A 27,478-nucleotide genomic window follows, 5' to 3' on the forward strand; every position below is an offset into this window, starting at 1 on the left:
TCCGCAGCGCTTTACAGAGAATATTTGAACATTCACATCATTCCCTGCCGCAGTGGAGCTTACAATCTATATTCCCTACCACATGTACACGCAGACATTCTAGGGTTAATTTTACTGAGAACCAATTAACCTACCAGTATATTTTTTCATTTCATGAGGAAACCGGAGTACCCGGAGTAAACCCACGCAAGCACGGGGAGAATATACAAACTCCGCACAGTTAGAGCCATGGTGGGAATCGAACCCATGACCTCAGCGCTGTGAGGCAGTAATGCTAACCATTACACCAGCCGTGCTGCCCAAACATACTTTGTAAGTTTTATTATGTTTAATCTATCCACATATATTCAGATGAAAAAAGAAAAATTAGTAAAAAGTTAATTATTAAAAGATGTATCAAAGCCTAACAATTTTATTGTTAAAGTTAGAAAGCATTAAAATTCAGTTGATCTAAATCATAGAAATGTTTCACCCGTATTAATAAGAGGCCAAAAGAAAAAGAAAATGTTTGTTTTGTTTCCAACACTGGTTTGGATAGTAGATATATCAAAGGAAGAATACAATTGACTACTTGCTATGAAATGTAATCTTTAAAATTTAGGAGACCGTTGATGAACTTGTATACTAGTCTTGTATACTAGTCTTGTAGCATAAGGGCAGGATGACAGCCTGACTTATTACAGATGTGTCCTTTCACATTAAGCAGCCCTTCTAGTCACGTCAGGCATCTTTTATGCGAAAAAATGGAATGGAACACTGAATATAGGCCACATATTTTAATCAGCAAAAGTTGCTTGTGTTTCTTATTTGCTCAGTTTTTTTTTTATTTACTTTTATTGAAGCAATGTGAAAATCACAATACAATAAAAATATTACATCAGCATGTGTATATAGTCATGAATAAGAATGTTCAACATTGTAAGGTATGAACAGACGGTACTCTTTACCTAGCACGGCGCCCATCGCGGTCATTGAATGCACTAAAAAATCGGGTGCGACGCGACCGACGCGATGCCCGCGATTTCCTGTAGGGACCAATGTTAAATTTCTCAATTGACCCGATTTTTCTGTTCAATGCCTCAATTGACACAATTTTTCCATAGGAATCAATGTTAAATGGCCCACAGAGGCCAAATAGCCACCCTGAAGTGTGAAATGGCCCCCACAATTGTTAACGCCACCCCACGATCAACATGAACCCGAAGCGTGACGAGCCCGCGAGGGGCGGCGGTACGCGTCCTACGACCTTTTCATACCCCCACTATCCACGTCGGCGTGGAGTTGAGAATAGAATAGTGTGGCGAGCGCAGCGAGCCACCGAGCCCGAAGCGTGGCGAGCCCCGCGAGGGGACGAGGATACCTGTGAAGCCCACGAAGGGACGCGTTTACCTGTGAAGGTATCCGCGTCCGCTCGCCACGCTTCGGGCTCGGTGGCTCGCTGCGCTCGCCACACTATTCTATTCTCAACTCCACGCCGACGTGGATAGTGGGGGTATGAAAAGGTCGTAGGACGCGTACCGCTGCGCTCGCCACGCTTCGGGTTGACGTTGATCGTGGGGTGGCGTTAACAATTGTGGGGGCCATTTCACACTTTAGGGTGCCTATTTGGCCTCTGTGGGCCATTTAACATTGTTTCCTATGGAAAAATCGTGTCAATTGAGGCATTGAACAGTAAAATTGAGGGTCAATTGAGAAATTTAACATTGTTCCCTATGGGAAATCGCAGGCATCGCGTCGGTCGCGTCGCACCCGATTTTTAGTGCATTCAATGGCCGCGATGCCCGCGATTTTTTTACCTGCGATGCCCACGATCAAAATCGTGGGCGCCGTGCTAGGTAAAGAGTACCGAACAGACCAGTCAAATTGAGATGGGGGGCGTGAGAGTTTCAGAAAGTGAGAGATTTTGGGAGAGTTTTCCCCTGTTTTTTAGTATCAAATAGGTTTTTATTGATTTTAGGTACAGCTTTTACAATACAGTTCGGTTATAAGTTTGTCAAGCATGGGACAGTGTATTAGCTTAATAAAGCACATAAAAAAAAAAGAAAAACTGGTGCAGAAACAGTAGTGCATGTAAGAAGAAAGGGGAAGATAAATGGGGAGAGGGTGGATAGAGGTGGGGGAGAGGGAGGGGGGGGGTATTCCGGTATATTTAAAAGTATATCAATAACAAGGATAAAACATCTGGTATATATGTATATTGAGATGTGTGAGCGGATCGACAAATACTTTCACCAGAGGAGAGGGTCGGCAGGAGAGAGAGCGCGGTGGGGGGGCGGTGAGTTTCCAGAGCGCTAGGGGGACAAGGAGGCCATTACGTCTTTGTAGGTCTTTGTGTCCCTGAAGAGCAGCCATCTGGACCACGTACTCCTAAACTGGGCATGTCTATCGTCAGCCGAGGATAGGATGTCCTCCATGTCCATGTAAAAGTCTATTTTTTTGAACCAGTCTTTTATTGTTGGAGGAGAGGTGGAACGCCATCTCACCGGGATAACCGCTTTAGCTGCGTTGTTCAGGTGACACAGCAGAGAATTTTTGTATCTCGAGAGGGGGGTTGGGGAAAGGTGGAACAACCAAAATAGTTGGTCGGTGGGGATCTGATCGCCTAGGATAATCCCTGACAACCTGATGATTTCTGTCCAGAAAGGCCGGATGAGGGGGCACTGCCACCATATATGAAATGGGTTCCCTGGGGCCCCCGTGCAGCGCCAGCAGATGTTGGGAACTCCAGTACCCATTTTGGAGAGAGTATCTGGGCATCTGTACCAGCGGGACAAAAGTTTGTATTGTGTCTCACGGACTCCTACATTAGTGGAACAAGCGTGGGCCAGACAGAAAATCTTTTCCCAGCTGGTTTCGCCTATTTCTTTTCCCAATTCGTGGTCCCATGTTACCGTAAAGTGGGGAAGTTTGAGACTAGTATCTGCCAAAATAATGTTGTACAGCGTAGAGATGGTGTGTTGGGGGGGGAGACGAATTGGCGCAGAGGAGTTCAAAGGGCGACAGGGGTGTGGTAAGTGCGATGGAAGGGCCGAGGGAATGGAGGTAGTGACGGACCTGAAGGTATCGCCAGAATTCCACGTCTGGCAGATTCCATTCAGCTTTAGCTTCAGCAAAAGACAGAAGACGTCCCCCTCTCACCAGCTGTCCCACTCGGAAGAGTCCCCTGTCTAGCCAGCGGCAGAAGGCCTTTAGATCGGTGCCTGGGGGAAAGCTGTTAAGGGCAAGGAAGGACTTAAACGGGGAGGTCTTCGAGGAGATAGAGGGGAGTTTCCTAAGAGATTTCCAGGTTTGCATAGTGGGTCCTATCGTGGGGTGGTCCAAACCAGGTAGGGAGGGGAGCCATGGGGCAAGGTATACCGGAATGTGTATTTCCTGCTGCTCAATCTGAACCCATTGCTTCGATGTATCTCTTCTTGACCATTCAAGGATTCTAGTTCGCAGGGAGGCCTGATAGTACCCTTGGATGCTTGGGAGTCTAAGGCCCCCTCTGAGTGTTGTTCTGTGCAAGAGATCCAGTCTCAAACGCGGTCGTTTTCCTGCCCAAACAAACTCACGTATAATGGCCTGTATATCCTTGAACCAGTGTTAGGGGATCTATATGGGAAGGGTCTGAAGGAGGTATAAGATCCTAGGGAGGAAATTCATCTTCAGGATTCCCAATCTGCCAAACCACGAGAAGGGCCGGGCCCTCCACGCACACAGGTCGTGTCGCAGTTTGGCAAGAAGGGGAGTGAAGTTAGCCTCAAAAAGCCGGGAGGGGCTTCTGGTGATGACTACTCCTAGGTATTTTAATTGGGAGTCATGCCAGGTGAAGGGGAACGCTGTTTTGAGGCCGGAGATTATATTAGGGGGCATGGTAATATTTAGTGCAATTGATTTTGTGTAGTTAATTTTAAAGTTGGAAAGAGTTCCAAAGAGGCGAAACTCCTCCATTAAGTTAGAGAGGGAGGTGACCGGAGAGGTGAGTGTTGCGAGTAAATCGTCTGCAAATAGGGCCAGTTTATATTCCTGGCCGTGGAGGGTGAAGCCGGAGATATTAGGGTTCGCTCTGATAGAGAGGGCTAGTGCCTCCATGCACAGAACAAATATCAGCGGCGAAAGGGGGCATCCCTGGCGGGTGCCATTCCTAATATTAAAGGAGGGCGAGAGAGAGCCGTTGACCCTGACCCTTGCCGAAGGACTACGGTAAAGGGAGAGAATGTGTTGGGAGAAGGTGGGACCTAGTCCCATGTGTTGGAGGATGCCTGACATGAAGCTCCAGTCTACCCTGTCGGTAGAGAGCAGGATCGCTGGTGCTCCCGTTTTGGAGATGTGGTGGACAAGGGCCAGGATTTTGGAGGTATTGTCACGGGCCTCACGTCCCGGGACAAATCCAACCTGGTCGCTGTGTATGATGCTAGGGAGGAGCAGTTTCATTCTATTTGCTAAGAGTTTGGCGAAGAGTTTTAAATCCGAATTCAAGAGTGATATAGGGCGGTAGCTGGGACACAGGGATGGGTCTTTGCCTTCCTTGGGAATCACTGTAATAATAGCTTCAAGGGATTGGGAGGAGAAGGGAGATGAATCTGAAACCGAGTTGAAAGCTTCCAGTAGCATGGGGATCAATCTGTCTTTGAAGGCCTTATAGTAAACAATGGGGAAGCCGTCAGGGCCTGGGCTCTTCCCGGTGGGAGTCGATTTTATGGCTTCTTCTAATTCGTGTAGCGTGAATGGTTTTTCTAGTTCCTCTATATTAGCTGGGCTAAGCTTCGGGAACCCTACCCCGGTGAGATATTCACCTACCGCGCGTTGCTTTTCCCCGATCTCTGGGAGGGGGCCCGTGGGTGGAAGGTTGTAAAGCGAGGAGTAGTAGGAGCAGAAGGTCTCCGCTATCTTATCAGTTTCGTGGAGAGTATGGCCTTCTCCATCCCCAATAGAGGATATGAAGGAGGTGGCTCTTTTTTCGCGGAGCGCACGGGGCAGCATTTTGCCAGGTTTATCGTCCCATTTATAGTATTTGCTTCGGCATTTTCTGTAGGAGAATTTAATCTTATCCAGGAGGATCTTATTTAATTCTGACCGAGCAGAGTTCTGAGTAGGTGTCTGAGGAGAGGGTAGTTTTATGGGATGATTCGAGGCTTTGTATGTCTTTAAGGAGTTTCTCAATCTGGCCAGTCCTCTGCTTTTTAAAGGAAGGAGCTTAACTGTATACATTTCCCCCTCAGGACACATTTATGCGCCTCCCATATTGAGAGTTTGGATACATCTGAGGTCGAGTTATGCTCAATGTAATCCTTGATGGCCTCGTCTAATTGTGATCTGCAATATGCATCGTTAAGCAAGGATTCATTTAAGCACCAGGGTCGGTAGAGTGGCGAAGCGGGTCTCAAGGAAAAATCTAGTGAAATGGGGGCGTGGTCGGACCAAGTCACTGGGCCAATTTTAGAATCACAGGCAGACTGAAGGTGGCTATGGTCTATCAGTATGTAGTCTATCCTAGAGTAGGATTGGTGGGGGGGGGGGGGGGGGGAGTGTGTGTAGTCTCTTTCCAAGGGGTGCAGGATACGCCAGATGTCGGACAGCTGGTGAGCATGGAGCAAGCGCCTGACCCTGCGTAGCGTCCGCTCAGGGCGGGAGGGCTCAGAGGAGACATCCAGTCGGGGGTCCAAGGCCCAATTCAGATCCCCACCAATGACCAGAAGGCCGACACGGAGGTTCGATATCTTATCTAGCATTTTCTCTATGAAGGCCGGCTGGCCCTGGTTGGGGGCATAGATATTAGCTATGGTTATATTGGAGTTGGCTATGGTGCAGGTGACAAGAAGGCATCTCCCCTCCTCCAACTCGTGTACAACAATATTGGATACTGGTAGGTGCTTAGCAAATAGGATTGCTACTCCCTTAGACTTGGACTGGGTAAAGTTAGAGTAGTGGGCAGTGGGGAAGTAGTGATTGCTGAGTTTGGGCACTGTTGCGGACTGACAGAAATGAGTTTCCTGTACCAGGACTATGTCGGCCCTCTCGGCACGAAATGAGCGGAGGGCCTGGGACCTCTTTTCAGGGACGTTTAGCCCTCTGGCATTTATGGAGAGAATCCTAAGGGAAGTAGTCATGTGGGGGGAAAAGGACCGAGATGTATAGTGCTAGGATACCGGAAGGGGGGGGGGGGGGAGAGGAGGGGAGGTTGGGGAGAAGGACAGCTGAGGGGGGGAAAGGTGAGACATGTGTAACCATAGTAGGTAACTGAATGCAACACAACATAATACAAGTCAATTTGAAAACAACAATAGAGTTGCCGCATCCGGACAAAAAAAAGGGAACTACCAGAGCCCTTATGTCACGGAAAAAAACAATTGCGGCAGGGGGCACACTGGGGGGCAGTGCCTTCATCCGCCCAAGTGGGGGGATAGCACGTACGAACAGTCGCATGTAGCAATAAACAATGAACACGGTGCATATTAATAGGTAGCAAAACATAGAGTAACACGTTTGTATAAATGAAAAAAAGGATATGCTCAGTCTCCAGGCGCTCCTGGATGCATCAGGAGAGTGAGAGATGAGTGTGGGCAAGAGGGGGGGTCGATGCAGGTCACGGGGGGTCTGAAGTTGAAGGAGGGCCTGCATCTCTGGGCTTTTTCTTGGAGGATTTAACCAGGTCCCAGCGGGGTCTTCTCGGGAGGCTTGGCGTGGAAGTGGAGGGGAGAGAGAAGGCCTGCCAGTCTGGTAGTTGTATTGGGTCCAGGCCAAGCGTGGAGCAGAAGTTCGAGAGACCTGAGGGATCTTTGAGGGTGATGGGTTGGCCCCCCTGCGAAACCTGGAGGGACAGCGGGAAACCCCAGCGGTACTTGATCTCCTTGTGGCGTAGGGCCTCCGTAAGGGGCTTCAGCATCCGTCGTTGTTGCAGGGTTCGCCAGGAAAGGTCCTGGTAGATTTGGATACTAGCTCCTTCGAATTCTATTGCTTCCAAGGCGCGAATCCTGCGGAGAATTTCCTCCTTTTGGGAGAAATAGTGGACACGGCAGATAACATCTCTCGGGCGGTCCGTTGCAGCTCCTCTCGGACGTAAGGCCCTGTGGGCTCGGTCAAATTCTATCAAGTCATTTGGGTCCAGGTTCAGGATCTCCCCAAAGATTTTGTTGAGAGCGTCCATCAGACCAGAAGGGGGGGGATGTCCTCTGGGAGGCCGCGGACCCGCAAGTTGTTCCTACGACCTCGATTGTCCAGATCGTCTAATTTACTTTGTGCCGACCTTAGGTCCATGGATTGTTGGGATAATGATTCCCGTAGATGAAGGAGCTGGGCGTGGACTTCGTCTCTATCATCTTCCAGCGCAGAGACGCGCGTGCCTATGTGGGTCACGTCAGTCTGGACCAGTGCAATTTGGGATTGAAGGGACTCGTGAAGCCTCGTTTCAAGGGCCTGCATGTCTTGCTTAGAGGGTAATGATTTAACATGAGATAGGATCTCTGATATTTCGCCTCTTAGCTGTGTAATGGTGTCCTGTGAGGGCCCTGGCGGAGAGGTTGCGGCCATTTTAGAAGATGGGGAAGTGGCCTCGTCCGAGGGGACTTCTGAGGGACCCTCGGAGCGGGGGGTGGAAAGAAAAGAGCGCAAGTTCTGTTGGTAGGAGCTGGTACGAGGTTTTAAAGGGGTTCGGCTTTGGGATCCTTTTCCCCTCTTGCCCATTTAGGAGAGGAAGCTAAGAGGTGGTTACATGTAGATGGAGCACTGTGTGTTGTGCTGTAGGGGACGAAGGTCACATTTCCCAGTTAGTGGGGCGGCATGTCAGGTGGTGGGGGCTCACATTTGCTGGCTCCGGGAGGGCACCATGAAAGAGCTGGGTACTGTTTCTTAGCTGGGTACTGTTTCTTTTCTTCTTTTCCCCTTGTTATGAATTGTATGGTGCTTGGTGATTTTTTACTCTTTTATTTTTTATTTTTATTTATTTATTTTCCCTCCCCTCAGCAGGGGCTTCAGAGTAAGGGTGCTGAAAGAGGTTGGGGGGTAGGCCACAAGAGGGAGCCCTTAGCTAGGGAATCTGTGTGGTCCAAGAGAGCCCAAAGTGAGTCAATTTGTGGGGGCCAGGTGGGAGTTTGATGGCTGTAATTAAATGGGTTGCTGGGTATATGTGTGTGGCGTATAAGGGTCCTGCCCAGTCCTGTCCTGCAGGGGACAGTGGGCAGCAGAGAGAGCTATAGGGCTATAAATCACAGCTGGCGGCCGCCTGCACGTCTTGTGCTGCTTGGCCGCCCTGGGTCACTTCGCTGGCAGCCCCTGTGCCCGAGGGAGCCAGGTGGAGCAAGCGTCCCCTCACAGCGGGAGGTGGAGGGCCCCGGGCGCAGGGTGTAGCGCGCGTGTGTTGCCTCACTGAGGTCTCCTGGGCAGTCCCCGGTCAGGCATAGGGGAATGGCGCCCGTCCACTTCCGGGTCTCGCTGCGTCTGATGTGGCGCCCGGTCCGGGAGTGCGGCCTGTGACACCGGCGGAAAGAGGGGGGAGGAGAGGGGTACCTGATCGGAGCCCGGACGGCCGGCCGCTGGGTCCTCTTTCACGGCCACGTCCCCGCAGCACTCGCACCGATTCCGGGTCCGCCGCTAAATTTAGTCCCCGGCCTCCGACCGGAGATAGGCCGCGGTCCGCAGGAGCCTTGAAAAAGGCACCCCGACTCCGCAGCCAGGTGAGGTCGGCGTCGGAGGGCACAGGGGAGGGAATGGCACTTCGTGGGTAGCTGTACAGGAGGAAGGGTGTCCTCAGGGGTCTGTTTTAGGACAGATTCACCGGAGCCCTGTGAGAAAGCAGCTACTGTCGATGGCCGCCAAGCCACGCCCCCTTCCCCTGTTTTTTAAAGCAGCAATCAATTACACTGCAAAACCAGGTTGATTTTGCCATGTAATTGATTGCTGCTTTAAAAAACAGGGGGAAACTCTCCCAAAATCTCTCACCCTATTACATTTGGCCCGGGGTGTCAAGAGATAGAGGTGTAGTCACTTAGGGGGGAATTTACTAAAGGAAATTTGTAAAAAAAAATAGGTGTATTTTTATCCAGAAATACACTTCTTTTTTACATTTACTATTCCGAAAATACGGAAATTCGTATTCGTATTGATGTGCTATTAATACGAATAGTCGTATTTTCAGGATAGTAAATGTAAAAAATAAGTGTATTTCTGGATACAAATAGACCTATTTTTTACAAATTTCCTTTAGTAAATTTCCCCCTTAATGTCAAAAGAAGTAAAATTGAGCAGATTAGATAACAATGAAGTACAGAGAATAAAACAAAATCAACTTGAACATAATATAATACAAAGGTTCACTCAACAGTATAATGAGATCCCCGATCACCCTCTATTATTCTCAAAAGATACCAGGAGGTCTTACATAGGGAATTTTGAATTTGAATATCTGTTGAAAGAGTTGCAATAAAACTCTCCAACATTTCGAAAAAATTTCCCAGTTTAGTTTTTCTTTTGGACCATACGGAAAAGATAGAACAATTTAGATAAAAAAAAAAAAAAAAAAGACACACAGTGTGGGTGGGTTATGGTGAATCCACACCTGCAAAATAGATTTTCAGGCAGCTGCACTGATTGCCAGTAACAGAACACAAATAAAGCCCATTCAGGGCCATATAACAAGTAGATAATCACGAGAGTAATTGAGCACTTGTAAACAAAATCTACAGATTAATGGACATGACCAAAGGCAGCGGAAAAAGTTGGCTTGTGGATGGCGATTAAGACTTTTTTTTTTTTTAAAGGCACGTGCAAAGACGCATGGGACTCAAAAGGCTTGTCCTGACCGCATCTTTAGGCCGGGACAGAGACGGAGGTAAGCCCGTGCACAAAAAACAAGACCTGCCACTGCCTTCAAACTAGATGACAGGAGGAAAAAAAAAAACATAACGACAAGGGAGGAAGGGAAGCAGTACAATTATATACATACACAGTGTTCACGAATTCTGTAATAAAAGAAAAAAAAAAATACTTCCTGTCTACATTATGGGGGAATAAAATCTGTTTTGCCATCACTAATGCATGGGGTCATCTTCTTGTGACCTAGCAGGTGCACAGGTGCAGTCATTACCAACTGTCATATTTTCACAATTGTGCTGCATTCATCACTAATACCCCTTTTATACCGCCGCAAAACTCTGGGTCTTCGGCGGGTCAGAGCCGGGTCAGCGGTGGTGTAAATGGGACACGCCGCGTCCCTTTACCCAGGTCCTGACCCGAGTTGAACATGGCCAGGACCTGGGGAGAGGGCGGTGTAAATGGGTACGCCAGGTCATCCGACCCGGCTCCCATTTACATCAATGGGGGACGTGCAACCTGCGGACCGCAGCATCTGCAGGTTGGACATGGGGGGGCACACACAGGCTGCGCTGCTGTCTGCTATACTCTGCAGACAGCACCAGCGGCAGCAGAGGAGGTGAATGGATGCCTGTGTGCGGCATCCATTCACCTTCCAGACGACGGCTGGGGGGGGGGGGTGCACGGGGGCCGAGGGCAGCCCAGGAGATTACCTTAGTGCTGGGCTTGCCCCCAGCGCAGCGGTACGGTCCCGGCGGCGGCGATCAGCACTTGGAGAGGACATCATCTCCAAGCGGCGGCGGGGGGCTGCAGGTGGTGTAAATGGAGCAAACGCCGGGTCGCATACGGCTTGAAGCAGGGATCAAAAACCCGGGTGCGACACGGCGTTTGTGGTGTAAAGGGGGTATTACCAACACATTCCACAACTCCACAAGAGTTCTGGAAAACATGGACTGTTGGTAGATCTCGAGAACTGGTCTGGCCATGTTCTACACTACCTCTCTGAAAGGGTTATTACATCTCTCCTTTATAGGAGTAGTAGCACAATATATACTTTTGGTGCCACATTGCTGGATTGCAGCACGTTATCTAGCCTGCATTTGGCGGTGTGCTGGTCCCTGGCAGCAGCGGAGGATTCCCACGGACAGAAAGTATAACGAATGTGGAAAGTTAGTTGGAGCTTTTGGCACTGGTAGGGTTTTTTAGTATTTCTCCTGGCTGTCTTTCCATAACTGCCATAGTTGTACAGTCTTATTTTATTATGGTAGAGTCATAAACTTAAGCATTTGCCGAGGCCGGACGATCCCAGAATGTAGCTTTTGGATTTGTGGCAACATCTGCGGAACATCGTATGATCTCATTTTTGATGACCATTGCCATTTCCCCAGGAATCGGCATCCCAGCAAAAATCAAAACTATATTCTCCAATTATAAATGAACTTTTTAAAAAATTTGCAGTTGACCTGTACACTTTCTCCAGAGTGATCACCAGAAATATTTGCTTTCAGATAGCATAGTTTTTTTTCTCGCCTTATTCTATGGAATATACGGGAGTTCAAAAAGTTCCTCCGCTGTGCGATTGCCTCTGCAGCAACGATAACATTTTTTCAACACAAGGGGGGCAAATCTCCCATATAATGTGAAAGGTTATTGGGGGCATTACTAAAATGCATTTATCACACATGTTGCACCCAAACAGACCAGGCTTAGCCATCTAAAAGGGGTAGGCACCATGCAAAAAGTGCAGTATGGAAACCCAAACAGCAGACTTCTTGCACATTTCAGTGCGCCACCCAGGGGTGTACCTAGATATCAGTAGGCCCCATAGCAAAGATTGTAAGGGCCCCCCTTTTACTAACTGATGGTGATAAATGTATGTAAAACAGTAAATGTATGTAGACAGTAAAGATGGGCCCCCCTCAGCTCTAGGCCCCATAGCAGCTGCACCCCTTGCACCAATGGTAGTTACGCCCCTGGCGCCACCTCTGGGTGAAGTACAGTATGTCCCCAGCGGGTAATCGCGCCATCTAGTGGTAAACTTGAGCAAAAACAATTCCTTCCTTAATGTAAATGACAACGTACAGTTACATTGATTTCATATAAATGATGGCTTTAAAAAACCATGAGGTCATATTACTTCGCACACATTCTTTGCAGGGAGACTTGTTTAGCATTCTCACTGCTGAGGAGCTTTTTGAACTCCCTGTAGAAAAGAAAACCACACACACAACCTTTAACGCGCCACCAGAATAAGCTGCCCACTGTTCTGCATTTATGTTGGTGGTGGGTACTGTCTGATAATCAGATAATGAAAGCCACTCGATTATAGGCACCAGAAACCAATACTTTCTTTATTGATTCTATAGGTCTAGATTGTGCACAAATTTGTTGTTGCTATATAAAAAAGGCATAATAAGGAGAATTCTGATGATACAGTAATGAGTTACTATTTGTAAAAATTACATATGTAACTTATTTTACATTCATTAAGCAAAGATAAAGGAAGATCCGGAATGACTTATCACACAAGACAAGAGTTGTCACATCTGTCTACACCCTCTTTCTATTGGTACAGAGTGTACTTTTTTCAAGTGACTATTGACGGATCCACGTGAACAATACTCCTACGGTGCCTACACACTAAATGATCTTGTTAACTACAGTATGTTCAGCCGCCACATCCAGGTGCATGCCATACATGACCAGATAGTCAAGATTTCACTGCATGTGCAGACTATACAAGGAGTTCTTTACAAAAACGAGGGAGCGTGCATCGTTACCTATATAGTGCATGTACACTAAAGGCAATATGCACACACAAAAAAAAAAAAACTACTATGTACCCAACAAGACATGATATAACCGCCACCAAGCAGACCGTACCATCAATGTTCCCTCTAATTTTACGAAGGCTGTCTGCGGCAAAAGATATTGGGTGTGCAACTTTGGAAGGAAGAGCTCAGGCTGTTTAGCAGCAGGCAGCAGTGGTGCCAGCGCAATCTAGGGGTGGACAATGGCGGAAGGCCGGGAAATTGGGAAGGCGGCACCTGCGCATTGGCTCCTCTGCACTGCACGGATCAGATGTGCAGAGGAGTCAATCCAGACAGACCCTGGAAACCAAGGGTGGACTTATGACTGACTGATTGACAGCCAGCCCAGCACAGCAGAGCCATATTGTACTTGCAGAGATAAGTCCACAATACTAACCACTGTGGAACTGTGCAGACACCATTTAAGAGTCATTATTCATTACGTTAAATATTTATGCTGTCTGAACTTTCTAGACAAGATATGTGAACCTGGAAAAAGTGTTGTTGGGGTGCTAAGCCCCAAAAACAAGGGTAGCAGCAATGCACACTGACCCTTATTCTGGTTCACTCGCAAAGGCAAATTCCTTCTCAAATGGACAAAACCATGTGCTCTGCAGGGGGGCAGATGTTACGTGTGCAGAGAGACTTACATATTGGGTTATTTATTTTGTTTCTGTGCAGGGAAAATACTGGCTGCTTTATTTTTACACTGCCATATAGATCTCACTTTGAACTAAAACCCCACCCAAATTTAATTCTCTCTGCACATGTGACATCTGCTCCCCCTATGCGAGTGAACCAGAAAAAGGGCCAATGTTTTGTTCCTTCCCACTGTTTAGAGCAGTAGCACCAGGGAGGCCCATTCAGCAGCTACATTACATAACGACTTCTCTGCACCGTCATAAGTTCTCTCTTCTCGGAGGTCTGTGAAGTCTACACAAGCCATGCTGCTGCTGCTTCTTCTTCATGTCTCAAGGCCAGGATCCAGAGACGTATACCTGCACCACTGGCCAACACCATAAAACCCTGCGCCTGCACAAAATGTACACTATGTACTGCGTTTCTCTTCCCCTTTTCAATAATCCTCCACTTCCTCTTGCAGGCGAAGCTTGCCTGTGATATCAGTTACATGCTGAAACTTTATACACCCACATCTATTTAAGATAGTCTGTTGTTACAGAAACAGCAAACTCACAATGGTTATAAAGATTACCCAGCCCACCGGCATATTCACATTATGCAAAGAAAACATTCGAGAACTTTGTATTATTACATTTAAAAATAAATAAAACACCCACGACCCCCTCACACTCCCTTAAAATGTTTAGCACAAATGTAATGCTGTTTATCTTTGTAGCGGTCTTCACCCGGGACCCTCCTTTCCAGGGACCCTGCCCTTTTGGGCAACTTTTCTTCTTCTCTCTCCATTTGGCCTTACTAACCTTTTCTATCCTCTGTGGCTCCCCTCTCTTCTACTCTTCCCCCCCCCCCCCCCCCCCCCAGTCCCTCCCCGGGGTGGCCCCCTCTAGATCCTATGCTCACCCCATTATACTCTCTAGATATACATGAGAGGTCCACACATAAACCACCATGTCTCTTAAACTGTTGTCCATTAACGTAAATGGTCTGAACTCCCCTAGGAAACGTACGATCCTTATGGGAGCCTGTAAGAGAGAGAACGCAGCTATCGTGTTTCTACAGGAAACCCACCTCACAGGTACCCACTCCCAACTTAAGGGTCGCGCATTCTCACAGTCCTTTTTTGCTTCTGCTGACTGCAAAAAAAGGGGGGTTGCTATTTTAATCCACCGAAATGTACCTTTTGTCCCGATTAAGACCATTGCAGACCCTGATGGCCGGTTTCTTATAGTGATAGGAACCATCCGCTCAATAACCTTAACCCTAATCTCCATGTATGCCCCCAACCAGGATCAATCCAAATTCTTTGATACCATTTTTAAACGCATAGATAAAGTGGCACAGGGTCATATTATTTTGGGAGGAGACTTCAACACAATTATCGACCCACTACTTGACAGATCCTCTCCCCCCCCCAAACGCCACCTCGACGGCGGTCCCCAAAGCCTCCCGTGCCCTGGTTGCCTCCTTGAAGCACTAAGGTCTATGCGACTCCTGGCGCCTCAAACACCCCCATGATAAAGATTTTACACACTTCTCAGCCCCTCACCAACAATACTCTAGGATAGATATGCTCCACATCTCCTCTTCCATGATCCCCCAAATCAGGGAAGCAGGCATCACCCCGTTCACGTGGACAGACCATGCAGGCACTTACATACTATTAGATATATATGAACGCCCCCCGAAGACTCTAAGATGGCGCTTAGACGATTCTCTATTACAGCACCCTTCCTCTCTGGCAGAGGTGAAGAGCGCAATTATAAACTACTTCAAAGAAAACACCTCCCCCGATATCTCCACGGGAATCCTCTGGGAAGCACATAAAGCCACAATCAGAGGCTTACTTATTTCAAAAACCTCAGCAATTCGAAAAAAAGCAGCTGCACAAGTCCAAACCTTGGAATCTCAGCTTGCAACACTATTAGCACAACACAAACTTTCTCCCAACCCCACATTGCTATCACAAATTGAAACGCTAAGAGGCCAGCTAAATACACTCCTCTCACACCGTGCTGCGACCATCCTAAAGAAACTCCAACAACGTTTCTATGATAAAGCAGACAAAATAGATTCGCTCCTAGCTAATAAACTACGTCGCCAACAAGCATCCAAAGCGATCGATAAATTATACTCCCAGAAGCTAGACTCCCTCACTTACGACCCTAAAGAAATGGTAGAGGAGTTCCGTACATTTTATAGCTCTCTATACAACCTGACTGACCCCTCTCCTACCTTCCCAACTACAACTGAGAACTTAGCCTCCTATCTGGCCGACACACCTCTGCCCACACTCACAGACTCTCAGCTCTCCCCTCTAAATGCTCGTATCTCGGGTGAAGAGACCATGGCGGCAATTCGCTCCATGCGACCCTCTGCTGCCCCAGGCCCAGACGGCTTTACAGCCCAATACTATAAACTTTGTGCGAAGGAGTTGTCCCCTCACCTCACCGAGCTCTTTAACAGCATCCTAGAAGGCGCCGCCTTCACCACGGAAGCGACACAAGCAGACATCGTGGTGATCCCAAAGCCGGACAGAGATCACACTAAATGCTCCAACTACAGACCGATCTCACTACTGAATGTAGACCTAAAAATCTATGCCAAAATCTTGGCTAACCGGTTAGCCCCATTACTTCCCCACCTGGTACACCCAGACCAGGTTGGATTCATCCCTTGTCGCCAAGCGTCAGACAATACGAGGCGGGCGGTAGACCTAATCCACACCATCCAAAAACAGAAAACTCCATCCCTGGTCCTAGCACTCGACGCAGAAAAGGCCTTCAACCGCATATCCTGGCCTTTTGCCTTTGCGGTCCTGGGCAGGATGGGTTTCACGGGAACTTTTTTAGAAGGCATTAGAGCATTATACCGCACTCCGACAGCCCGGGTCTCGGTCAATGGAGCTACATCTGACAGATTCAAGATAGCGAACGGTACACGCCAGGGTTGCCCCCTCTCCCCGCTCATATTTGCTCTTATTATGGAGCCCCTGGCGGCGAGAATACGTAACAACGCGAATATCCGCGGTATCCGCACTGGCTCTTCCGAACACAAAATTGCATTGTATGCTGATGATGTTTTAATAACTCTCTCAGACCCGGCCAGATCCCTCCCATCTCTTCTCTCCGAGATACGACACTACTCTCAATACTCTGGCTATAAAATAAATGTGGAGAAGACCGAGGTACTTGATTTTCATATCCCAGAAACTCTCAAATCCGATTTAGAGACCCTGCTCCCTTGTAATTGGAACAAAAAGAGGATCAAATACCTCGGAATTTACCTCACACATCATTACCACCAACTGTTTCAGGCTAATTTCCCCCGACTCTTAGATACGATTAAAAAAGATCTAACCTCATGGTCATCTTACTTCATCTCATGGATAGGTAGAATCCACTCTGTTAAAATGACAATACTCCCTCGTCTCCTTTACCTTTTTCAAACCCTCCCAATATATATCCCCCCCTACGTTTTCAAAACATTACAACATCAAACCTCCCAGTTCATATGGGATAAAAAACGTCCCCGAATTAGACTAAAGCTACTTCAACGTCCTTCAAGACAGGGTGGTCTGGGAATACCAGATTTTCGGAAGTATTGCTATGCCTCCCAACTGTCACAAAGCGCTCAATGGTGTAATCCATGGGGAGCGGAAAAGGTATGGGTAAAGATCGAAACAGAAGCACTGGGGTTGGCCACAATGGCATCCCTGCTGTGGCTCCCCAGAGCTAGACGCCCTCGCACCACTCTCGCCCACCCAGTGGTCTCCCGGTCTTTAACTGTTTGGGACTTCGTAAACAAAAGATTTAAATTAGCACCATCCCCCTCCCCATTAATCCCCCTATTTCACAATCCAGATTTTCCCCCCGGACTCGGCCAATCCTCCTTTAATAGCTGGATAAAAGAGAAGATCTACTACCTCAACGATATTGCCATCGATACTAGTTTTCCCCAGTTCTCAGACATTCGTGGGGGCACGGCAATCCCAAACATAGACTTCTTTCGTTACTTGCAAGTCCGGCACTTTCACTCAAAAATCCTGTCAACCCTCACCGCCAGACCCCTAACATCTTTTGAATATATCTGCTGGAAGCGCTCTTCCACCAGAGGTCTAATCTCGGCAATCCACTCGCTTCTGGGGACAAATTCCGACCCCACAAAGGCCTCACATGAGCTGGCCTGGGAACGAGACTTAGGTCACCCTTTAGACTCTGAAGAATGGGAGGAAATATGGGATAACGCCGCCTCCAGCTCGATCTGCGTGAAGACCAAAGAAAACCTATATAAACTCCTATACCGATGGTATTACGTTCCCTCCCGATTACAAAAGATGTTCCCGGATTCGTCAGATAGGTGCTGGAGAGGATGCGCGGCTGAGGGAACTTTTATGCACATCTGGTGCTCCTGCCCGAAATTGCCAACATTTGGAAAGAAGTAACAACTTTACTTTCAAGTTTGTTTGATGTTGCCGTCCCCCTCGACCCCAGATACTTTCTTCTTCCCTTAAACCTCCCCATGCTTACACACCATCAGAACAAATTACTCCGCCACATATCTTCTGCCATGACATGTCAAATAGCGATCGACTGGAAAAAACCCACCCCAGCCCCCCTTCAAGCAGTAATCTCCCGCATCTGGTATATCCATAAAATGGAATACATGACGTCCATCATACGCCATTCCACTAAGAAATTCCATAAGGTCTGGTCCCCCTGGCTCTCTTCTCAAAACTCTCCCCCCCCATTTGATTTCTGATTTTTAGGATTGGAGGCCACCCCCCCCCCCCTCCCTTCCCGGATGTCTCAGTCATCTCCCTCTCCCCCTCTGCTCTTACCCCCTCCTAAACCCCTCTCTCACTACACCCCCCCCCCCTCACTCTATCGCGCTCTCTACTCTCTTACTCGCCTCGCTAAGACTCTCCTGCTGGCAGCCAGCCACACTGCCAATGCGAGGCTCCTCTCTCTCTCATTCCTTATATAAAATGTTTGGATCACATTGACGTTTAACAATAACGATTTGCATACCTATTGTTGTTCTTGTACTGTAACGAGATTGTATTTATCTGCGATTCAACCAATAAATTGTGTTTAAAAAAAAAAAAAAAAAACATAAAGTGCCCATACACGGTACAATAATTGTATGCGCTTTCAACTAGATCACATCGCATGCAATGCGATCCGAAGCTAGTTTAAAAAAGTATGTGCAGCACATGCTCAAAAAGTATGTGCGGCACATACTTTTTGAGCTGTGCGTTGGGATGTGCGTGGGAGCACACATCTCACACAAAAACCACACTGTGTATTGGCACTTTAAAACTCTCTCGATAACAAATGATCAGAAACAATATTTGACCACCACTAACAAAGCGCCCTTATAAACACATAACACAACAGAAGGTATTACTCCACTGGTTCCTCTAGACGGCACCATCTCTGCCTCTCCTTATCAGCCAGGGTTCTGATGGGCCCTACACATGGAACGACAGTCAGGCATTTAGTAAAATTACTCAAAAAATGCCTGAAAACGCATGTAAAAAAAAAAAAAAATTAAATCGCTGTGTTTGTAGACCGCACAGCAAAATAAAAGCGTGGCCCCGTCGGTCTGATTTCGGCAGCGATTAATAACCTGCATGCAGCTTAAGGCAAGTGTTCTCAACAGAGAACACTGGCCCTGACACCTCACACAGCGTTGTGTGCCGAGAGAGTGAAGTAGCTTGTCGGCCTGTAGGTAGGACCCATGATAATGAGATCTTAATGCGCTGAGATCTAGTGCGTACACTAAACACTCTAGAGGATATGCACAATAACGACCAGTCATAAGGACATTTTCATGCATACCATTTAGTGCAGGGGTTCTCAAACTCGGTCCTCATAAACCCTACATAGTCTAAGTCACCCAGCAGGTGCACAGGTGCATTTGTTACTCATTGACACATATTAAAAGATCCACGGGAGGAGCTAATTATTTCACTTGTGTTTCTGTGAAACATGCACTGTGTGGGGTCCTGAGTACCGAGATTGATAACCTGGGATCTAGTGTGTACGTACTGTGTTGCGGAGGATGCATGCTCCTGTGCGTTATCAGCTACATCCTCTGATGGGCCTGCAGTTTTTACCTGTACAGCAGTGGTTCCCAAACTTATGTCACAATCATGGCACCCTAGGAACCAACACGGAGCTCCTAGTAGAAAAGTGCCTAAAAAGTTCCGCAAAAATTAAATGTGCTTTTGTGTTATCCTTACGGTTATGAGGGGATGCACCGGGTTCCGCTGGGATTTGCCAGCGTGTTTTACCAATCCCTAGCACTGGGTTTTGCCCATCATAGGACATAAATAATTTGACTTGCTCCTAGACCACCAACCTCTGGTAACCCTGCAAGTATCTTGCGGTACACAGTTTGGGACCCTCTACTCTATGTGGAACAAATGTGTTTATTTGATAACCCTGGCCTACACTAGATACCCCCTCCTACCCAATAATTATTCACTACGTTGCAGTAACCCTGGGTAAGGCAGTGCTGCCCTGGCCCTTAACCTTTCCATTTCATAACAGTTCAAAAACAGAAAAATGACACAATCTTAAGGTTTCTTCCATTTATTTTATTGACCGTTCTATCGCCAAATGTCTAATGTTGATGAAAAAAAACACCACATTTGTTTTAATGTTCTCAATTTAAATACCCCTTTTACACCAAAATCCCTGGTCGGACCCTGGTCTTCGAACACAGGAGTATCCAGGGTCAGACCCAGCTTCATACCCATGCTGAGACCATTTACACGGGTCCTAGCTGTGTTCCAACCAGGTCAGGACCTGGGTAGAGGTCCCATGTAAATGGACACGGATTGACCCCATTTACACCGCCGCTGATCCGGGTCTGACCCACCACTGACCCGGGTTTTTGCAGCGGTGTAAAAGGGGTATAAATCAAGGATACTGTGATGTTAAGCTGGATACACACTACAAAAGTATTATCTTTCCAGTCTGACTGTTTAAGGTGCATACACACTGGGCATTATTGCCTAGCACAGGGCTGGGCAACACCGGGCCTCCAGATGTTAATGACCTACACATCCCAGGATGCTTTGGGGGGGGGGGGGTTGCTCACCGCCGGGCGGATTTTGAGCTGAAAGCGGCTCAAACTACAAAAATGAGCTGCTTTCAGCTCAAAATCGCCCAGTGTGTATGGGCCTTTAGAATGTAAAACTGGTAATGTCAGGGAACAAATTACAATCAACCATTTCCCAAAAGCTGAAAAATGGACAACAGTAAATATACATAAATTAGTTAAATCGAAAGTATTAAACTCATTTGTCTGATTGACCAGTTGTGTAGGTTTTCCATGTTTGGGAGAAAGCTGCTCCCAGAAATGACCAGAGTTTCATTCCAATCATTCAGATTGGAAAGATAATCTTATAGTGTGTATCAAGTTTAAGAGACCAAAAAAAAAAAGTGTGGAAAAATTGACTGCAAATACGTTATATTGCCACCCTTATCATTTATTCCTCTGGACTTCCCGCTGGTATTTGGTGCACACATTGGATGGATAGGCGCCCACACTGACTATCACTAATTAACAGTCAATACCTGAATGCCACTTATTTACAAATAAATAACAAAAAGAAAAAATATGACCGTTTTCATTGATATATACATAAAAAAATTCACAAATCAACATATAATTCAACAACATTTTTATAAACCAGTAAATATACAGTGTTTCTTTAAATCACATATTTTAAGCCAAATCGGCATATTCCAAACGCTTGGAAAAACTTACTAATAAATCCCAGTTGTTCTGCTCAAGCAGTGTAATGGCTTCATCGATATTCTCAATGCCGGTACATGCCTGGAAGAGAGAAAGAATACAAAGGGTTACAGATCAGCACACTAGCTGGCCTCAGCTTGGATGTAGAACCAGAACGGTGTCACTGTCCCACAACACAGTCCCAGGTAAATGTTTTAACAAACACTGAACTATGCATGAACTCTACTCTAACTACAGCCCAGCCGGCTGAGGCCAAGTCCTCCCCACTCACCAGCATCACCTCCAGCCATCCTAGAGTTAAACATAACTAATAAAAAGCTTATTTTGTAAAGAAAATGCAGAATGCAAACTTCTTTCCTATCAGTAACCAGATATTTGCTTAGCTTGCAATAGACAAGGGCTGGCCAAACTGGTCCTCAAGATCTACCAACAGTCCACACCTTCCAGACCAAGTACAAGGTGCACAAGTGCAGTCACATTTCCCAGACCACCATGCTGGGGCACAGGTGCAGTCATTACTAACAGTCACATTTTCAAACAAGTGTTCCCAACCGACACATCGTACAGATCCACAGATGGCCTGGAAAACATGGACTGTTTGGTAGATCTTGAGGACCTGTTTTGCTACCACTGTACTAGGATATACATTATTTCATATACTGGGGGTGGGGCTTAAATTGCTGTAGTCATTTACAGCGGGCTACTTCAGGCCTCTGGGCTATTCCATTATGCCCCAAAAGCGGCCCGCAAGTTACACTTAACAGGCATGGGGCATGAAAAGTTGCTACCACTGGCCTGTTTACAGTCACCACAAACGCTTATACCTGGCATCTTTTCCCGGATTCTATTAGGAAACCCCCCAAAATAGATTCATTTAAGGCCCAGAAAAAGAGACTTTTAAACGAGTAGCGCTGAGCATTTGAGAGAGGTACAAAAGCACAACAGCCTGGCCTTCAGGACTAGGATAGACGTTGGATTTCCAAAAACTTGAAATTGAGGGATAGGAAATGAAGAGCAGTTCTGTTATACTTGTCATTGTGATAATAAACCACCTCTTGTGAGTATATGGTATTTCATTGTGAAACAGGAACAGAGGAGACCCCCAGCTTGGGAGCAGCTCTGAAGTTAAGGGTAAGGACTCTGACTAATGGGGCCTACACACATGCCGATTTTGTGCCATTTTCTAAGCGATTTAGCAAGGTCGCTTAGAAACTAAGCATACATCGGTGTGTGTGTGGGGGCTAAACCGATATAGATGCGCGGCCCCGCACGTCTAAATCGCATTAAGATGAAGAATGAGCATGTCCCATCAATCTAGCAAAATCGTTTAGCAAGACCCTGCATATCGGGCGCCTTTTGTGTGGTGTCAATCTGGCATGCTTAAATCGCTAAGCAGAATCACTGAGGCATATCGTTGACACATTTTGCACGTTCTAAGCAATATAGATGATTTTGTGCTCAAAGGAAATCTGCTATGCTAAATCTGGCATGCTATATCTCTGGCCAAAATCGGGATGTGTGTAGGCCCTATTACTCACTATATAGAAGTCGGAGGTCACCTTTTAGTTAGTGCTCTTGGATTGTTCCCAAGTGGAAAAGGATAGTTAAAAGGTTTGAGTTACCCATGTAACTTTGTGAAAGATAATAAAGAATAGACCCCACCACATAACTGACCCTAAGATGACCACTGAAACGATTTACTTCATTCCAATAATTTTTGAATGTCTCAAATAACTAATACCCCTTTTACACCGCCGAAAAATCCGGGTCAGCGGCGGGTCAGACCCGGATCTTCGGCGGTGTAAATCCCTAACGCCGTGTCCCTTTACACAGGACTTCTACCCAGGCCCTGACCTGGGTAGAACACGGCTAGGACCTGGGTAGAGGGTGGTGTAAATGGGAACGCCGGGTCGGATGACCCGGCTCCCATTTACATGAATGGGGAACGTCCAACCTGCGGACCGCAGCGTCCGCAGGTTGGACGGGTTGTCAGCCTGACACTGACAGCCGGCGCTGCTGTCTGCTATACCCTGCAGACAGCAGCGGCGGCGGGGGAGGGAGCTGAACGGATGCCTGTGTGCGGCATCCATTCACTTCCTGTGCGACGGCGGGGGGAGTGTGCGCGGGGACTGGGGGCAGCCCAGCAGCTTACCTTAGTGCTGGGCTGCCCCCAGCAGCGTTCCGGTCCGGCGGCGGCGATTGGCGCTTGGAGATGACATCATCCTGTCATCTCCAAGCACGGGGGGGGGGGGGTGCGGGCCGGGCTGTCCGCCCGGTGTAAATTGCACTAAACGCCGGGTCGTACCCGCTTTAACCTGGGTCTAAAAAAGCCGGCGTTTTGGTGTAAAAGGGGTATAACTTTTGCCCTAGGGGGGCTGTGCAAAAAAAAAATGCTGACCATATAGGGCACTGCAATCCAAGAAATCTGGGCAGCACTGGAATAGAGCTTCTGCTTTCTACAGACAGACAAATCTCAGTTGCCATTGTGGAAGAGATTTCAAGTTGTCCCTTATCCATATTAAAATGACAAACATAAAAGGGGGCAGAATGGTTCTTATCTGCCTTCAAATTCTATGTTTCTATATTTATTTGGGTACTTGTTTCCTAGCGTGGCGCCCAGATTTTCTACGTACAGCACCGTAGGGAATTCGCATCGCATGGGCCATTATAGCGGCATGCGATTTTTTTCATGTATTTTTTTATTATTTTACACCACAATATCGCATTGCATCGCATCCCATGCAAAATTGCATGCAATTTTATAGGGTGTGCGATGCAATGACATTAGGTATACAATAATATGATTGTATGTCCCAAAAAATAGATTTTACGCTCCCCCCCACCCCGAAGTGTGGGCGAGGGGCGGCGGAACGCGTCCTCCAACTTTTTCATACCCCCACTATCCACGTCGGCGTGGAGTGGATTTCATATAGTGTGGCGAGCGCAGCGGATTACTTTACATGTATTCTGCATCCGCTCGCCACACTTCGGGCTTAGTGGCTCGCTGCACTCACCACACTATATAAAATCAACTATACACCGACGTGGATAGTGGTTTAATGAAAAAGTCGGAGGACGCGTTCCGCTGCGCTCGCCACGCTTCGGGTTGGCGTTGATAGTGGGGGGGTGCGTTAAACCTATTTTTTGGGACATACAATCATATGATTGTATACCTAATGTCATGGCATGCAATTTTGCGGCAGATGCGATGCGATGGCCTGGGGCTGAGAGCAGTGAATAAATTACATAGGAAAATCGCATTGCCCTAAAATGGCCCATGCGATGCAATGCGATTTCACTACGCAGAATAGCAAATTGCTTAGTGGGCGCCGTGCTAGGAAACAAGTACCTTTATTTGTAATCTCCAGCAGGAGAATGATGGACGCCTGCTCTTTCTGTCAATGGGAGGGATAATCTTTGTAATTTCCACACAAGCTCCAAGATTTTGCACAACAGGGTTCTCCTGTTTAGAAGAATGTACTATTCCGGGGGGGGGCGGTGGGCAACAACGCAAATACATGCGTCCCTAAGGCTGGACAACACCAAGCGAAAACATATTGAGCTTTTTAACAATACTGAAATGGGAAGAGCGTAAAAACGAGCAACATAATATAATATAATACCAGCTGAGCGGGTGTCTAGCATGCGGCGGTGCGGGGCAGGAGGCATAGCGCAGCTAGGATATTTCGTAGTGCATGCCTGCCTCCTGCCTAATTTATGAACGGTCAGCATCGCTTCGACAGCTGCAGGTGGCGATGCTCTATGCCCACAGCAGGGACAGCGCTGTCCCTGCTGCTGGCTCTGAGCTGCGGATCTTGCGAGAGTAGCAAGATCCCGCGCATGCGCAGTCAGCCGGCCGGGGGGGGGGGGGGGAGGCGACAGCGCATCAGTATTAAATGATGCGCTGTCTCCAGGAGGGACATCGCCGGAGGGAGGAGTTAGCGCTCCCCTGCTTCAGCCGGCAAGATATTGATATATCTTGTCGGTGTCCCCTCCTGCTTCGCCTCGCTAATGAGGCGAAGCAGGAACTGTTACAGCTGCGCGTTTAGCGCCGCTATAATAAATCTACCCCTCAGTCACCAGGTCATCACCCAGCAGGCTCTGGAAAAACTAGTAGTGGCAAAATAAAAAAATAAAAATTAGTTTAAAAAAGCTAGTTTTAAATATGTTGAACAACTATAGTACCCGGTTACCACCAGTGGTTGTTTCCACCTATGTGCTGCAGCCCCCACCCAGGTAAAATCCGTCACTGTGTGAAGCCAGATGCAGTCTGTAAGACAGCACTGGCTTCACCGTGACTGGCAGTGACTTCCTATTGGAAGTCCGACCTGCCAGTCACTCAAGGCAGTTCCATTGGGAGGTGTTCCCTCCCTCCGGGAAGCCGCTCTATGCGCAGCTGCAGGGCAGCCCCCCAAAAAAAGACGATATTGTGCATGCGCCGGACCCGGGACATTAAATACATTTTCTACAGGTCAAAGCTGCCCCATAGAGGCTGGGGCCAGTCCGAGCTCAGGATACTTCCGAAGAAAAGCAGATGGGCAGCTCGCCCGAGAGCTGCCTATCTGCTCCACGGGAGGTTTCTGTCCTCCCTGAGCTCGACCGAAGAGGCTACTGCGGTGATCGAGACAAGGAGATGGTGGTGGCCAAGACCAGCAGCTGCAGCACCATAGGGGCGGGGTGTATCTCGGCAGCCCCTCTCCTCTCTAAGAGCCGCCACTGGTTACCACAATCCCCAAGTACGCCGATTGGGTGTCATCACCATCTCTTCTGGTGTTGGGGGAACTACAAAACTAAACACTGCTATGGTCTGGCAGCTTCTACTTAAACCACTAAAAAACACACAGGGTAACAAGCTTGCATTCGGACCAATAAAGCCTTCTTATAGATGATGGGTATAGTAGGGACTGCTTGCTGGTAACATGCCAACATTCGAAAACTCTCGAAATAGTTCATAAATCAGAACTGCCAAACCCCTGGGAACAAAAGGTGCAGTGTCCGCAGTCATTGGAACATGCAGCGCTCTCCAAGAAATGCAGCCTGTCCTGCAGAATACACGGACTTATCAGTGAACGGCTTATCAGTTCTGCAAGACATTAGAGCCGGTTAGGATGACAGTCCTGGAGGCCATTCCATGGCACAGCAGTAAATCACAAGATGCACGAAAATGTGTGAAGCACTGTTCTGTGTCCCAATCCCTCATCTCATCAGGAAATACCCAGGAGCCAGTTGCTTTCCAGCCAGATCTAGTATATCACTCTGACAAATGAAATCATGTCAGAACAATTGTGGATTTTAATGCCTCCACTGGATAAAGAATTAATGTTGACACACAATTTCCTTGCACAAACACGTGTGCAGTTACACATTTCTGTCCACTTGGTGGAGCTAGAAGTTATCGTCAATGTCTACTGTTCAGACTAATACCACTTTCACATCGCCGACACGTTTTAAAAACCGGTATTTTAAAACGGTAATTAAAACGGGTCAGAGCCTTACATTGCCGCAGATTACCGTTTTAAATACCGGTTTATACCCCTTTCACATCGCACTTTTAAAACGGTAAATTGCCGTTTTTTTTCCCTTTTTAAAACGTTTAAGCCTGCACTGTGAATGCATAGCATTGTACACATTCACATTGCACAAAAAACGGCAAGGAACCGTGTAGGACTCTGCTTTTTACACGGTTCGAAATGCCAGTTAACTTTAAACGGTAAATCGGCTGTGGTGCATTCACAGTGCAGGCTTAAACGTTTTAAAAAGGGAAAAAAACGGCAATTTACCGTTTTAAAAGTGCGATGTGAAAGGGGTATAAAGGTAAATATAAAATAAAAATAAAATATAAATGAAAATAAATATAAACTGAAATATAAATAAAATTAATATATAGGTAAATCTAAAAATCTTCACATTTTTATTAGGAAGCAATTACACCAACAAAATGTCTTTTGTAGGCCTGGCACACTTCAACACAGGTGTTAAAAATAAACAATATGCTTGAGTATTTGGATTTTTAAAAAGTGGTATTCTCAGTCACATGATTAGGCTGCCCGACCACTGCACTTAACGGTTTAGCAGCTACACTTATCTTCCTCTCCTGCCGCTCCACTTCTGCCAAGGCCCTTCAAGAAAATCTACAATGGCTCACATTCCCCTACAGAATCCTCTTCACACTTCTCACCCTCATATACTGTACAAGGCCCTTTCTAAAGCTGGGTACACATCTATACAATCGTCAGGCCGTTCTTCCGTTCTGGGTCGGACGGCCGTTCAATTGTATAGGCGTGTACGCTGTCCCGACTCCCTAAGTACGTTCGATAATCGACCAAAAACGGTCTTGTTGGACCATACTCGGACGGTCGAAGGTTCTTTGCTGTTTCATTTTCATCCGACAGGACGGGCCCATATCGGAACAAAAGTGCAGTGTGTACGGACGTTCGATCGATATGCTGGCCATTCTTGCGACTATACTG

The 27,478-nt window shown here is 47.3% G+C and overlaps 1 protein-coding gene across 1 annotated transcript in view; it reads right to left on the reverse strand.

Moving 5' to 3' along the window:
• Positions 1-27,478, reverse strand: part of FAF1 (Fas associated factor 1) — a 299,655-nt gene that overhangs the window by 235,372 nt on the left and 36,805 nt on the right. The window contains exon 2 of the mRNA XM_083157375.1: positions 21,021-21,089. Coding sequence (XP_083013501.1) covers positions 21,021-21,089 — 69 coding nt within the window. The remainder of the gene's footprint in view (positions 1-21,020; positions 21,090-27,478) is intronic.

Source organism: Crinia signifera, chromosome 8 (genome assembly GCF_055691185.1).
Source record: "Crinia signifera chromosome 8, ASM5569118v1, whole genome shotgun sequence".
NCBI lineage: Eukaryota > Metazoa > Chordata > Amphibia > Anura > Myobatrachidae > Crinia > Crinia signifera.